A 16,229-nucleotide genomic window follows, 5' to 3' on the forward strand; every position below is an offset into this window, starting at 1 on the left:
TCCACATCTTGCTTCATCCTAGGCAAATTGAAATGTTCGTTAAGTGTTGCTAAGGTTTTGTGAACACCAAAGTGTCCCATGAGGCTTCCACTATGCACTTCATGGACAAGTAGTTCTCAGACAGAGCCTTGTGGAACACATAACTTTCCTTCTTTGAATAAATACCTGTCATACCTGTAGGAATTCTCAAAAGCAGAATTCTCACAAGCAGAATAGATATCACAAAAATCAACATCAGTAGCATACAAATCCTTTAAGAAAGGAAAACCAAGCAATTTTGATTCAAATGAAGACAATAATATATACCTCCTCGATAGGGCATTGGCTACCATATTATCCTTACCTTTCTTATACTTAATTACATAGGGAAATGACTCAAGATACTCGACCCATGTAGCATGTCGCTTATTCAACTTATGCTGGCCTTTGATATGCTTCAACGCTTCATGATCGGAATGAATCACAAATTCTTTTGGCCACAAATAGTGTTGCCACATCTCGAGAGCCCAAACTAGTGCGTACATCTCCTTATCATAGACCGGATAGTTGAGTGAGGCTCCGTTAGACTTCTCACTAAAATAGGCAATGGGTCATCCGTCTTGGGTTAAAACAACACCTATTTCAACACCTGATGCATCACACTCGAGTTCAAAGGTTTTTGAAAAATCAGGCAAAGCAAGTAAAGGTGCATTAGTAAGACAATTTTTAATCTCAATAAAAGATACCTCTTGCTCATCTCCCCAATAAAATGCAGAGTTATTTTTTATCACACTTGTTAATTGATATGATTCAGCTCGGGTGATGGAGTCAAATTCATGATGTGCCCAATCATCTACGAGAAGAATCATTCGTAAGATGGCCTTGGTTGTAGATATTGGCTTGATAGGCTTGATGATTGCTAATGATGTTCAAAAAGGAGTAAGTGTGTTGTGATAGGTTCGGCTAAGGGAAGCAAATATGGGTGTTGAGTAGTTGATTGGGTTTTGGAAATAATAAGAAAGTATCAATGAAAGGTGGGGATGGATTATAGAACTTAACGTCAGGAGCGATTCAACACTAAAAAGTGTCAACCCAGTTCCTATATTGTTAAGGTGAAAGATGAAGTCGTAGGATAGGTGAACGCCACACCAAAGATGGTGATAAGTTCAAACAAGATTGGTAGACGCCACTAGCGCAACTAGATAAGTCTTCGAAACTTGTATGGGATATGAGAGGAAGTAGCCTCATAGAAACAGTGTTTCATTAATAAATTGGGAAAAATCCCTCATACATGAAATGAGCAAACTATTTATAAGCCTAAGATGCCTATTGATATTTGGCATCTATGATGTTCACACTAACTTAAATTCTGTTCACATTTGTATTTAACATGTTCACACAAAAGCATTAAAATTCGGTTCATGCTTGGAGATGGTGCATGAATTGGCCGAACCATCACGTTGCTTCACTTGATGCATTCATGCATACTTAGCCTTGAAGAATAGCCATAATGCCATGAATGTGCAGCCCTTTAATACTCCTACATCTCCCGTGGCCGAATGAGGCTTTAATATACCTTGAATACTTGAATGGACATCTTAGATATGCATGGAACTTGCATAAAACGTCCCCATGTATGTTCTTGGTTCATGAATCTTCAAATACATGTACATAAAATAGCCCCCACTTGCATGAACGTCCCCAATACTTGAATTCCTTCAAATGCCATCCATTGAACATTAGTTGTGCATGCATCCTTCCATACGATGTATTAAGCCCTGCATGTACTTGCATTAATGGCTCCTTCATGCATTCGATCTGATACAACCACACCTCCCGAGTTGTCGACTGCCAATGAAGATCCTCTCGAATTGCCCGTAGGACCGATCACTCGAGCTCGAGCAAAGAGATTCAAAGACGCAACAACAGCCTTAGTTGATAGAGTTTGGGGTGAAACCGTTGCTGGACTTCTTGAAAGCTCTTGGACCAGTAAGCCAAGCAAACCATGCATACTCCTTCAAGCTCAAATCAGCTCAACTTCAACTTAACTTAGCTCAACGAGCTCATTTCATTATTGCATTTATTATGCTAGAATAAATCATTTAAGTTGTTGTTAGTTTTATTAGTTATTTGTTTTAATAATTAATTTGTCATAATCTGGACATGTTTTAATTATGTTCTAAATTAAGTACTTAATTAATTAGGACCAATTAAATATGTCTTAACTATTACAAAGATTAATATGTCCAAATTTAATTTATGGTGCAAGATTTATTTGTCCATGTTGTCAATTTAATGTGTCTAAAAGGGATTTAATTTCTTGAATTAAATGTTGTAGGTACATTACCCCTTGGACGGCATAGGTGCATGGATGATTTAAAATCGGTGTGCTGATCTTTGGTGTCCCTAATGACCATTCAGCCAAACCTTACAACTCTTCAAGAAGACCGATTGGCTGCCCAAGACAAAATTAAAATTGTTCACACCCACCGATTATTCCTTTCACACCAAGGGCTGTTCGGTTTTGTTTGTTCACACATGTGTGGCTGTTCAAATCGGTTTGTTCACATTCTAAGACTATTGAAGTGCTCTAGACAGCTCCTTAATCACATGAACATTCGGTTGAATCAAGCAGCAGCATTAATTCCAAATTCAAGCATTTGGCCGAACCTATTGATGGCCTTTCAGCTCCCAAACAATTCATTCAATTTTTCTATTGAATCAAGGCATCTAGAAGCTGCCCCTTACCGTTCTCCATGCACAAGAAACTTCAAGGAAGCTTCATCAAAAATTCTGGAATTTTTAGCAACCATTTAGCTACCTCAAGAGCCTATTCGGCTATCCCTTGCATTCACTATAAATTGTGGCTTGTGTTACTTTGAAAAGAACTTTTGAAACTTTTGTTAATGTTATGCTGCCGATTTTGTTAGGCAAAACTTTTTCTCAAATTTCGTTCAAAGATTCGATTGGCTTCCTAGCGTCTAGTGTGTTAACCGTTGTTCTTTGTCGAAACTGAACTTATCACTACTCGTAGTGTGGCGTTCAAACATACCGAGGTTCCTATCTTGTTAGATAGTGGGTCGAGGTTTTCATTTACCAATTCCAAACCGAACTAAAAGAGCTTATAAACAACGGGTCGATACCAAATCAGTATTGGTTCTTGTTTGTACTTTTTGTTCAACCCCATTTCTCCATTTACCAATTGTACCTAAACCGACTATTCCATTCGAACCATTTCTTAATACCATTTCGTTCTTACCCTTCATTCCATTACGTCCTTTTCTTCAATTCCCCCGTACCTAATTGAATCAATTCATTCATCCATACCTATTCGGACTCCAAACTTGAACTTTCAAATTCTTCTTACCTATTCTAATTCAAACCCAATACCAATATCCTTCCTTCCTTCATCCGACCTTTTCAATTAAACCTAACGTAACTTCTTATTGACGATCGGGCACACTAATACGACTCAACTCTTCCGAGGTGGATCGTATCATCTGGTATCAGAGCTACCTAAAACGAGAAGCTTAGATGTTCGAAGTGGAGCATTCCCGAGGTAGGTTCAGAAAAAAAGTATAGAAAAAAAAAATTCGTATACTGAAGTTTTCTCATTTTGATTGGTTTGTTGCTGTTATTATAAAAGCAAAAATCTACGCAGCCGAAGAAAAAAAAATCGTGTACAAAAGTGCTTCTATTGTATTTAGTTTGCTGATATAGTACAAAAAAAAGTTATACAAGTTTGAAAAAAAATTCCAAAAAAAAGAAAGAAAGTGATTTATGCAATTCAATTGTTAGTTGATCGTCAAGCTTTGATTTGATATAGTTTCCATCCATCTTCTATCCTAGTCTTCCTAATACGCCACACTTTTAACCCAATTCCTATTCTTTCAAATTACACCAAACCGAATACATCAATCACTTGTTACCCCTTTTGAACCGACCACCTAGACCAAGGACTAAGCCTTAACAAATCTGCTTATGAAATCATGAGAAAAGGTTAAGAGAGGTAAAAGGCACGAGAGCTGTAAGTGCAATAGAGTGGAGGTAAAAGCCTAATTTCGAGTGTAAACACGAGTGTGAGAGAAACTGATACGAGCACGCCCCGCGAACTTTTTCAAGCAAGTCTGTAAGTAGGATCCGAAAAAAAAAAGAGTATAGAAAAAAATTTCGTATACCGAAGTTTTCTCATTTTGATTAGTTAGCTGCTGTTGCTATAAAAATAAAAATCTACGCAGCCGAAGAAAAAAAAATAGTGTACAAAAGTGTTTTTATTGTATTTAGTTTGTCAATATAGTACAAAAAAAAGTTATACAAGTAAAAAAAATCAAAAAAAATTCAAAAAAAAATTCGAAAAAAAATCTGGAAAAAAAGTGTTTAATGCAATTCGATTGTTGTTTGAATGTCAAAGCCCTTAGTTTGATATCATTCCCGATTCATCTTCTATTCTAATCTCATCCACGCCACACTTTTTTTTTACCCAATTTCCTTTTCTTTTAGCCAACCCGTAACCCCTCATATGTTATCCTTTGTAAAACCATTTGAAACCGACCCACAATACTAGAGATCAAGTCATATTAAGTCTGTTACAAGGTTATAAGACGAGAAAGGAGCGGAAAAAGGCATGAGCGAGTGAGATCATTCGAGTGGAGGTAAAAGCCAAACGAGTGTAAACACGAGTGGGAGTGACACCTTTTGTTTTGTGATCAAACATTTTCTTTTTAGCAACAATAATCATGTCACGCGAAGAGTTCACCGAATCGGAATACCAATACTTGGTTCAAGAAATGTGAAGAATGGCGACTAAACGAGACCAAAGTGATCGAGTTTCATCAAGTCGTAAAACGGAACCAAGAACCCCACGGAGATATACCCCCGACTACTACCTGAAAAAAAGTTCCAATCGTGATTGCTTTTCATCATCTACTTCGAGACAAAGAGATTCATACTATGACTCATATTCATCAGCGAATTCGAGAAGTGACTTCGATCAAAAGTCCTTTTCATCAAGAAATTCGAGAAGACGAGAAGCCGATTACAATTTTGATTCGTTCCAAGATGGCGTTCGAAGAGAAAGACATACTCCTACTAGATCTTCAAAGAAATCTTACTCGGAGTATTCTTCACGAAGTTTTGATTGTGAATCATACGCAAATAGTTCTTCATCTTTTGAACAAGATTTGTATTCTCATCGTTCTTTTTGTACATTCTTGTAAAGAGAAAACAAAGAAAAGAAAAGAAAAAGCAAAAGCAAAAGAAGAAAAAGGAAACGAAATAAAAAGAAAAGAGAGGCAAAAGGCAAGTAAGAGAGCAAATGAGCGAATCTTGAGAGAACTTGAAAAAGCCTTTGAAAAGCAAAAAGAAAATGAAAAAGAAAATGAGATTGAAAAAGAGAGTGAAAAGAAATTTGAGACAGAAAAAGAAGTTGAAAAAGAAATTGAAAAAGAGATTAAAGAGAAAGAAATTGAAATAAAAGAAACGAGTGATTCAGAAGAAAAAGAATCGAGTGGGAAAACAAGTGAGCAAGTGAGGATTATTTCTACTAACCCACATGTTCGATCTTCTTGTGAGTTAAATTTTCAGGTTCCTAGAAGTTTGTGCGACCAATTCCATCTACATTACCTTCCAAACGAGAGGTGTTTTAGGTTGTTCGAAAAAGGTAAGTTCGCGAATGACTACCACCCACTTGCGATCGAAGGTAAGGAAGGTAAGGATTCTTTGTTTATCGAATCAAAGTCACTTTATTTGGATAATTTTTGTTCACTTACTGTTGTTAACGAATTTGTTTTAAAAGGTGCCATATACAGCTTTTCTTATGACAATTACTACATTGGCAAATTTGTTGACAACATTGGATTAGTTTGCTCTAAGCAAATTTTGAACATGTTTGATCAAAGTCTGTCACGTAAAAATTTTGATGTGTTTGACCCTGCAAACTTTTTGAACTCATGTGTTAAATCTTTATATTTAAATATGCCTGCTCAATTGATTTGTGATAAATCTGCCTGTTTGAAAAGTTGTATGTTCGTTAAAAATTCTTTGTTTGGCATCCATGTTAAAAGATCTTCACATGATATGTGCAATTGTGTTCTTCATGAACAATCTTTGAGTTTTTGTGCTAAATTTCCATGTAGTGATTTGCATTCCCGATTAATACTCTTGAAGTATGAACCTTTGCATTTTGGTATGCTCGGTTTTGTCAAATCAACATGTGTGTTTAAACTAGTGAAATATAATTCGTGTGGTGAGTTGATTATATCTTTTTCTAATATGTTGCTTGTTGGAATTCCTAAACAAGTTCGTGTGTTCAAGCCTGGTATTTGCTACATGAATTCATTTTATGGAAACATTAAGCACTTTGCATCATTTGCAATCAAAATATGTTTGCTTGATGTTCAAACTTTTGATAAGAAGGTGAAATTCAATTTGGGTTTCAATTTTGATTCATTTATTAATCACCTTGTTTGGCCACATCTGAAATTTTCGTTTCATTTCGAGAAGGTAAGGCCAACCTATGTTTTTGGAATTGAATCAAATTTCCATGGTAACTTTCCTTTTCCATTTAAGTCCATAGTTTTCAATAATACTAACCAGTCTTATTTTTGTGAATTCCACCCCTCGAGGAGCAAGACATGTCATGGTGCGTCACCACCTATTCAAATTTATCAGAGTAATAGGTTTGTCTTACGTTATCTATCCAAAGAGAGAAGATTCATTTTGACCGAGAAAGGTAAACCCAATCCTCAATTGTCTTCTCTTCATATTCGTCAAGGTAAGTCATCTAAAAATTTTCAAATATCTTTGCTCAATTCGATTGAAGTTGAAAATTCCCTTGATTTGTTGTTTGGAAATTATTTATACTGTGATGAGACGGATTTTTCCTTTTGGCATTGTAATGATGTGATTATTATGTTGGAATTTGGAGACACTCCTCATGTTGTTCAAAAACGAAAGGAAGAGTTAGCATACCTTTGGCCATGGCATACCTTGCATGAGCAAGACAAGGGACCGAATGAGTTACTATATTCGATTAAAGAAATTAAAATGTTTTGGATGAGGAATAATGTGTTTAAGTGCCTACCATCATTTTCAACCAATTATCCCTTGATCCAACTTAGTTTTCATGTTTGTAACGATGGTCTAACGAAACTCTTTGATAAATTTATGTATGCTTACTTTGTCCAATTGAGATTTTTGGCATATGTTCAATTGAATGAATATTTTATGAACTATCGAACACATTTGAATTTGACTCCTTTGAGTATCTTTTTACCGGCTGTGGTAAGAATTTTTCAGGTTTGTGTGACATCATCCATCCCATTTGATCGAGGAAAACCATGCACTAGTCAAAGTTCTCCCATGGATAAACAGCTTGACTTGAGGACAAGTCGCCTTAAAGAGGGGGGAATGATACAAGCACGCCCCGCGAACTTTTTCAAGCAAGTCTGTCAAGCTGAGCAATGACATGTTGGCAAGCTGATCCAAGCTCGTTTCCAGCTCCACGAGCTCCGTCCAGCTCAAATCCAGCTTATTCGAGCTCAATCCATCTTGCTTGAGCTAAACCGAGCTCACTCCTAGCTCACTTTCAACTCACGAGCTAAACCTTAGCTCAACTTCAGCTTAGGAGTTTAGCCTCAGCTCAACTTTAGCTCACGAGCTAAAGCTTAGCTCATTTTAGTTTAAACTCGATTTTGTCTTTAATGCATTAAATAAAAATTTGCACATATTTATTTAAGCATTAAACTTGTCTTATATTAATATTTGTTATTAATATGCCATAGTCATTACATAAATTGATTATGTTCACATAGTGAATTAATGCATGACATTAATGTGTTCACATCATGCCGAATTTATGAGTGTCCATGAGATATCTTAATGACTTGTTTATCTCATGTAGGTACATCCCTTTGGACGGTACAATGTATGGATGAAGAAACATCTCTTTTGGACATTCCACACTCATGAATGAAGAAGTATTAAATGCTAGTGCATGTACGGCTAGATGCAAGGTTTCTACAAATTCATGCATGTGTCGAATGCATGTATGGACATTAAAGGCTGGTCCATGAATGGATCAAATGCATGGGATGATAGAATGAATGAATGGCTTAAGTGCATGTATGGTGGCTGTCTCCTAACTTTCCAAGGCACTTATTCGGCCAAGAAGTAGCTGTTCACACTTTGAATTGACCTATAAGCTACTACACATGCATGGATGGGTTCAAGAACGTCCAAAGGAAGGAATTAACTCAATAATTCAACACATTGATTGAATTAAGTGTATGCACAAAGGGGAGAACGAATTTACTAGGTTCATGCTGCCATTTATGAACCTACATGCTATTAAAGAGTTTAATTATGAGGATACATGTTCCATACAAGTGCATGAACGTCCCAAGGAGATGAATGCAACCTGTGGTGCACATACAAGTCACTTGAAGCCTTTCTTTATGATTAAGCATTCATGCACACACTTAGGGGTAAGAAAGTGTCCATTCAACTAGTTCATGAATTTGCCGAATTTATGAACTATTTTAATACATTAGTGTGAATGTTTTTATTATTGTGTGAACACCTAGATGCCGAATTTGAATGGTCATCTATGTGCCTATAAGTATTTGTTTTCTTTCAATTGTAAGGGACTTTTTGCCAAAATTTTTATTGAATTTAATCATGTGAGAATTTTCTTCTCTAAACTTTGTTTGAGACTTTGTTGACTTATCTACCTAGTAGTGGCGTCAACCTGCTTGCTCACCCATATACCGAGGTTCCTACTTTGTTAAGTAGTGGGTCGAGGTTCTATCATTTTCATTTCCGCCTTGAAAGCCTATAAGCATTTGGGTCGATATTTTCTAATATTGGTTCGTGCTTGTTTTTGAGTTCCTTCTTTCCATTCTTTCATTTACTTTAAACCGAACCTTAATATTCATATTTTAAACCCTTCATTTGAACCCCTTGAATAGCTTCCGATAATTTATTTAGAAACATCTTTTTGAACAAACCGAACGATACTTTCTCGTGAGACGATCGGGCAAACTCAAGATAGGACTCGACTCTCCCGAGGCGGTTCAGATCGAAAACAACTTCTTTTCCTTTTCGAGATTGTGAGGTTTTGTGGTGAGGTTTACTTTAACAACGTTTTAATGTCACAAGAGTCGATTACAACGTGGAAGATCGTCCCAAAGACAACCCATTCGCAACGCCCCGACTTAAACATGCAAGCCTTATTACGAGAAATGGAGCGACTCTAGATCAAAGGCTCAATCCCATCAAGACCGTTTGTTCCAAGTTGAAGCGAATGGCCAATGTGAAAGAGCACCAGGGGTTAGACCAAGACGGAGAGACCAAATCGAACCGGGAAGACGAAGGGTCCAAGACGATGAAGCAAATGACCTTAGTGATCTTGAAAGTGAACAAGAGTCTAATGCTAGTGATCGACGTAGGCAACACCGACAACGAGATCGAAGACACGAAGATGATGATTTCAAGAACATTAAACTGTCTATTCCACCGTTTCAAGGTAGATTGGATCCGGAGGCCTATCTTGAGTGGGAAAAAAAGATAGAGTTGGTGTTCGATTGTCACAATTACTCCGAGAATAAAAAGGTGAAACTAGCAGCAATAGAGTTTTCGGACTATGCCATGATTTGGTGGGAACAACTAACCACTAGTCGGAGGCGTAACGGTGAACATCCTATCTCTACATGGATCGAAATGAAGGCGGTGATGAGGCGACGATTTATTCCTGCGTACTATCACTGGGAGTTGCACCAAAAACTCCAAAATCTCATGCAAGGGTCCAAAAGTGTCGAGGATTACTACAAAGACATAGAAATCGCGATGATTCGAGCGGATGTCCAGAAAGATCCTGAAGCAACGATGGCGCGATTCCTTGCTGGTCTAAATCGAGATATAGCAAATGTAGTGGAATTACAACACTACATTGAAGTGGTTGATATGGTCCATATGGCCATCAAGGTGGAAAGACAACTCAAGAGAAAAGGCCCAAGTCGAGGGTTTCCCACTTCCAACCCTTCAAAGTGGAGCCAAGATCAAGTAAAGGACCTGCCAATCCTCAAGGGAAGGAGACCATGGTACCTCCAAAAACCAACAAGCCCATCACCGAAGTAAACAAAGGCAAGGCACCCGAATCATCATACAATCAAAATCAGGATATCAAGTGTTTTAAGTGTCTCAGAAGAGGCCACATAGCAAGCCAATGCCCAAATCGAAGGACCATGGTATTGCGAGCAGATGGCGAGATCGAAACAGAGGATGAGGAGGAGAAAGAATCTGAATCAGCTTCCGAAGTCGAGGAGGACGTGGAACAACCCATGGAAGGAGAACTACTTGTTGTAAAACGAAGTCTAAGTCTCCAAGGCACGGAGAATAATCTCCAATGAGAGAATATCTTCCACACTCGGTGCCAAGTCGGAGGCAAAGTCTCAGAGCGCCATTATCGACGGAGGCAGTTGTACCAATGTAGCAAGTACCATGATGGTTGAAAGACTTGGTTTGCCTACTACCAAGCATCCGAGCCCCTACAAACTTCAATGGCTCAATGACGGAGGAGAGCTTAAGGTAACAAAACAAGTACTTGTCTCTTTTAACATCGGCAAGTATTTGGATGAAGTTCTTTGTGACGTTGTACCGATGCATGCGAGGCATTTGTTACTTGGCCGACCGTGGCAATTTGATAGACGAGTTCAATACGACCGGTATACCAACCGGTATACATTCAAATTCATGGGAAAGAATGTGACGTTGGCGCCGTTGACTCCCAAACAAGTGTATGAAGACCAAATCAAGCTAAAAGCTTCTATTGAGCAAATCAGAGAAAAAGAAAAAGAAAGTTGTAAAAAAATAAAGGAAGAGAAAAATAAGAAAAAAAAACAAAAGAGAGTGACAAGAAAAATACCCAAGAAAAAGAAGAAAAAGAAAAGAAAACTAAGAAAATGAGTGTTTTTGCAAGAGTTAGTGATGTGAGGAATGCTTTGGTGATGAATCGAACTGTTCTTGTACTTTTGTACAAGGAAGCATTAATTTCTACTAACGATTTACCCGATACCCTGCCCCCTCCATTTTGTCTTTGTTGCATGATTTCCAAGACGTTTTTCTGGAAGAAACCCCGAGTGGTCTTCCACCACTTCGTGAAATCGAGCATCAAATTGATTTCGTGCCGGGAGCGGTTATTCCAAATCGACCTGCTTACTGAGCCAATCCGGAGGAGACCAAGAAGTTGCAAAGACAAGTCAATGAACTGATGGAAAAAGGTTACATTCGCGAGAGCCTAAGTCCCTGTGCTGTTTCCATATTATTGGTACCGAAAAAGGACGGAACATGGCGCATGTGCGTGGATTGCCGAGCCGTTAACAAGATAACGATCAAATACCGTCATCCCATTCCTCGCTTAGATGACATGTTAGATGAGCTTAGTGGGGCCAAAGTGTTTTCAAAAATCGATTTGAAGAGTGGCTACCACCAAATTCGGATGCGAGAAGGAGACGAATGGAAAACGGCATTCAAGACCAAGCACGGACTATACGAATGGTTGGTTATGCCTTTTGGCCTTACCAACGCTCCAAGTACGTTCATGAGACTAATGAACCATGTCTTAAGGCCTTTCATCGGTAAGTTTTGTGTGGTATATTTCACGATATATTGATTTACAAGAAATCTATGGAAGAACATGTAAGTCATCTCAAATCTGTTTTAGAAGTTTTGCGAAAAGAGACCTTATATGCTAATTTAAAGAAATGTTCTTTTTGTTCTAACAAAACTATTTTTCTAGGATTTGTAGTTAGTGCGGATGGTCTCGAGGTAGACCAAGAGAAGATTAAGGCCATACGAGATTGGCCAAGGCCTACGAGCGTTACGCAAGTTCGAAGTTTCCATGGCCTAGCAAGTTTCTACCGATGATTCGTTTCGAATTTTAGCACTATTGCTGCTCCACTTATGAGTGTTATTAAGAAAAATTCTTCTTTTATTTGGAACGATGAACAAGAGAAATCATTTATAAAAATCAAAGATTGTCTCACTAACGCTCCTTTGCTTGCCCTTCCAGATTTCTCGAAGACTTTTGAGATCGAGTGTGATGCTTCGGGCATTGGAATAGGGGCCGTGTTGACACAAGACGGACGTCCTGTGGCTTACTTTAGTGAAAAACTCAATGGAGCCATACTCAACTATCCGGTGTATGATAAAGAGATGTACGCGCTCATACGAGCTCTTGAGACATGGCAACATTACTTATGGCCTAAGGAATTCGTTATTCACTCCGATCACGAAGCCTTGAAGCACATCAAAGGCCAACATAAGTTGAACCGACGCCACGCGAAGTGGGTTGAATACCTTGAGTCGTTTCCATATGTCATCAAATATAAGAAAGGTAAAGATAATATTGTGGCTGATGCGCTTTCAAGAAGGTATACTCTATTATCATATTTGGATTCTAAGATTCTTGGTTTTGCATTATTAAAAGATTCCTATGTAAATGATTCCAATTTTGGAGAGATATTTGTTTCTTGTGAGAAAGGTCCTTTTGAAAATTTTTATAGGTATGAGGGCTATCTTTTCTGAGAAGGTAAACTATGCATTCCTTGTGGATCTATTCGAGACCTATTAGTGCATGAGGCGCATAGTGGCGGGCTTATGGGACACTTCGGAGTCAATAAGACACTAGCCACTCTCCATGAACATTTTTATTGGCCGCGGATGCAAAAAGTTGTGAAGCGAGTTTGCGAAAGGTGTATAGCCTGCAAAAAGGCTAAATCAAAGGTTCAACCCCATGGCTTGTACACACCATTACCCATTCCTGAAGCACCGTGGATTGACATCTCGATGGATTTTGTTCTCAGACTTCCGCGCACAAAAACGGGGAAGGATGCTATTTTTGTTGTTGTTGATAGATTTTCAAAAATGTCTCATTTTATTGCCTGTACTAAGACTGACGATGCCATTCATGTTGCAAACTTATTTTTCAGGGATATCGTTAGACTACATGGCATTCCTCGTACGATCGTGTCGGACCGAGATGCAAAAATTTTAAGTCACTTTTGGAGGTCTTTGTGGGGTAAATTAGGGACCAAACTTCTATTTTCGACCACCTGCCACCCCCAAACCTGATACGAGCACGCCCCGCAAACTTTATCGAGCAAGTCTATCAAGCCGAGCAATGACATGTTGGCAAGCTGATCCAAGCTCGTTTCCAGCTCCACGAGCTCCGTCCAGCTCAAATCCAGCTTATTCGAGCTCAATCCATCTTGCCTGAGCTAAACCGAGCTCACTCCTAGCTCACTTTCAACTCATGAGCTAAACCTTAGCTCAACTTCAGCTTAGGAGTTTAGCCTCAGCTTAACTTTAGCTCACGAGCTAAAACTTAGCTCATTTTAGTTTAAAACTCGGTTTTATCTTTAATGCATTAAATAAAAATTTGCACAAATTTATTTAAGCATTCAAAGTTTCTACAAATTCATGCATGTGTCGAATGCATGTATAGACATTAAAGGCTAGTCCATGAATGGATCAAATGCATGGGATGATAGAATGCATGAATGGCTTAAGTGCATGTATGGTGGCTGTCTCCTAACTTTCCAAGGCACTTATTCAGCCAAGAAGTAGCTGTTCACACTTTGAATTGACCTATAAGCTACTACACATGCATGGATGGGTTCAAGAACGTCCAAAGGAAGGAATTAACTCAATAATTCAACACATTGATTGAATTAAGTGTATGCACAAAGGGGAGAACGAATTTACTAGGTTCATGCTGCCATTTATGAACCTACATGCTATTAAAGAGTTTAATTATGAGGATACATATTCCATACAAGTGCATGAACGTCCCAAGGAGATGAATGCAACCTTTGGTGCACATACAAGTCACTTGAAGCCTTTCTTTATGATTAAGTAGTCATGCACACACTTAGGGGGGAGAAAGTGTCCATTCAACTAGTTCATGAATCTGCCGAATTTATGAACTATTTTAATACATTAGTGTGAACGTTTTTATTATTGTGTGAACACCTAGATGCCGAATTTGAATGGTCATATATGTGCCTATAAGTATTTGTTTTCTTTCAATTGTAAGAAACTTTTTGCCAAAATTTTTATTGAATTTAATCTTGTGAGAATTTTCTTCTCTAAACTTTGTTTGAGACTTTGTTGAGTTATCTACCTAGTAGTGGCGTCAACCCTGTTTCGTTCACCCATATACCGAGGTTCCTACTTTGTTAAGTAGTTGGTCGAGGTTCTATCATTTTCATTTTTGCCTTGAAAGCCTATAAGCATTTGGGTCGATATTTTCTAATATTGGTTCGTGCTTGCTTTTGAGTTCCTTCTTTCCATTCTTTCATTTACTTTAAACCGAACCTTAATATTCATATTTTAAACCCTTCATTTGAACCCCTTGAATAGCTTCTGCATAATTTATTTAGAAACATCTTTTTTGAACAAACCGAACGATACTTTCTCGTAGACGATCAGGCAAACTAACATACGACTCGAATATCCCCGAGGCGGTTCGTATCAAAACCGATGGCCAAACAGAAGTTGTCAATAGAGTTCTATCTACTTTGCTTCGGGCTATCGTTCGGAAGAACTTGAAGACGTGGGAGGATTGTCTACCCCATATTGAGTTTGCGTATAATAGTTCTGTCCATTCTACGACTAAATTCTCCCCAATTGAAATTGTTTACGGTTTTAATCCCTTGACTCCTTTAGATCTATTGCCTTTACCTACTGATCAGTTTGTCCATGTAGATGCGAAGAAAAAGGTAGATTTTGTCAAGGATTTACATAGCAAGGTGCGGGCCAATATCGAGGCTAGGACTGAGTCCTATGTTCGTAATACGAACAAAGGCCGAAAACGAGTAGTTTTTGTACCCGGAGATTGGGTGTGGGTTCATATGCGAAAAGAAAGGTTTCCAGCTCAGCGAAAGTCGAAGTTATTGCCGAGAGGAGATGGGCCGTTTCAAGTTTTGGAACGAATAAACAATAATTCTTATAAACTTGATCTCCTAGGTGAGTACAATGTAAGTGCTACCTTTAATGTAGCTGATCTCTCTTCTATGATATAGGTGACGATTTGGGGCAAATCGCTCAAGAGAGGGGAATGATACAACCACACCTCCCAAGTTGTCACTGCCAATGAAGATCCTCTCGAATTGCCCGTAGGACCGATCACTCGAGCTCGAGCAAAGAGATTCAAAGACGCAACAACAGCCTTAGTTGATAGAGTTTGGGGTGAAACCGTTGCTGGACTTCTTGAAAGCTCTTGGACCAGCAAGCCAAGCAAACCATGCATACTCCTTCAAGCTCAAATCAGCTCAACTTCAACTTAACTTAGCTCAACGAGCTCATTTCAGCTCATTTCATTATTGCATTTATTATGCTAGAATAAATCATTTAAGTTGCTGTTAGTTTTATTAGTTATTTGTTTTAATAATTAATTTGTCATAACCTGGACATGTTTTAATTATGTTCTAAATTAAGTTCTTAATTAATTAGGACCAATTAAATATGTCTTAACTATATTACAAAGATTAATTATGTCCAGCCTAATTTATGGTGCAAGATTTATTTGTCTATGTTGCGAATTTAATGTGTCTAAAAGGGATTTAATTTGCTGAATTAAATGTTGTAGGTACATTACCCTTGACTGGCATAGGTGCATGGATGATTTAAAATTGGTGTGCTGATCTTTGGTGTTCCCTAAGTGACCATTCAGCCAAACCTTACAACTCTTCAAGAAGACCGATTGGCTGCCCAAGACAAAATTAAGGCTGTTCACACCCACCCGATTATTCCTTTCACACCAAGGGCTGTTCGATTTTTGTTTGTTCACACATGTGTGGCTGTTCAAATCGGTTTGTTCACATTCTAAGACTATTGAAGTGCTCTAGACAGCTCCTTAATCACATGAACATTCGGCTAAATCAAGCAGCAGCATTAATTCCAAATTCAAGCATTTGGCCGAACCTATTGATGGCCTTTCAGCTCCCAAACAATTCATTCAATTTTTCTATTGAATCAAGGCATCTAGAAGCTGCCCCTTACTGTTCTCCATGCACAAGAAACTTCAAGGAAGCTTCATCAAAAATTCTGGAATTTTCAGCAACCATTTAGCTACCTCAAGAGCCTATTCGGCTATCCCTTGCATTCACTATAAATTGTGGCTTGTGTTACTTTGAAAAGAACTTTTGAGACTTTTGTTAATGTTATGCTGCTGAATTTGTTAGGCAAAACGT

The 16,229-nt window shown here is 38.2% G+C and overlaps 1 protein-coding gene across 1 annotated transcript; it reads left to right on the forward strand.

Annotated features, from left to right (window-relative positions):
• The first annotated feature begins 585 nt into the window (after positions 1-585).
• Positions 586-15,059, forward strand: LOC128290572 (uncharacterized). Its single transcript, XM_053026280.1, is given in 9 exon segments — positions 586-685; positions 9,272-10,110; positions 10,113-10,353; positions 10,451-10,884; positions 11,315-11,633; positions 11,636-11,862; positions 11,953-12,370; positions 12,608-12,638; positions 14,639-15,059. Coding segments are annotated over 9 exon segments (3,030 nt in total).
• Positions 15,060-16,229: the final 1,170 nt, after the last annotated feature.

The sequence above is a fragment of the Gossypium arboreum genome, chromosome 3 (assembly GCF_025698485.1).
Source record: "Gossypium arboreum isolate Shixiya-1 chromosome 3, ASM2569848v2, whole genome shotgun sequence".
NCBI classification, from domain to species: domain Eukaryota; kingdom Viridiplantae; phylum Streptophyta; class Magnoliopsida; order Malvales; family Malvaceae; genus Gossypium; species Gossypium arboreum.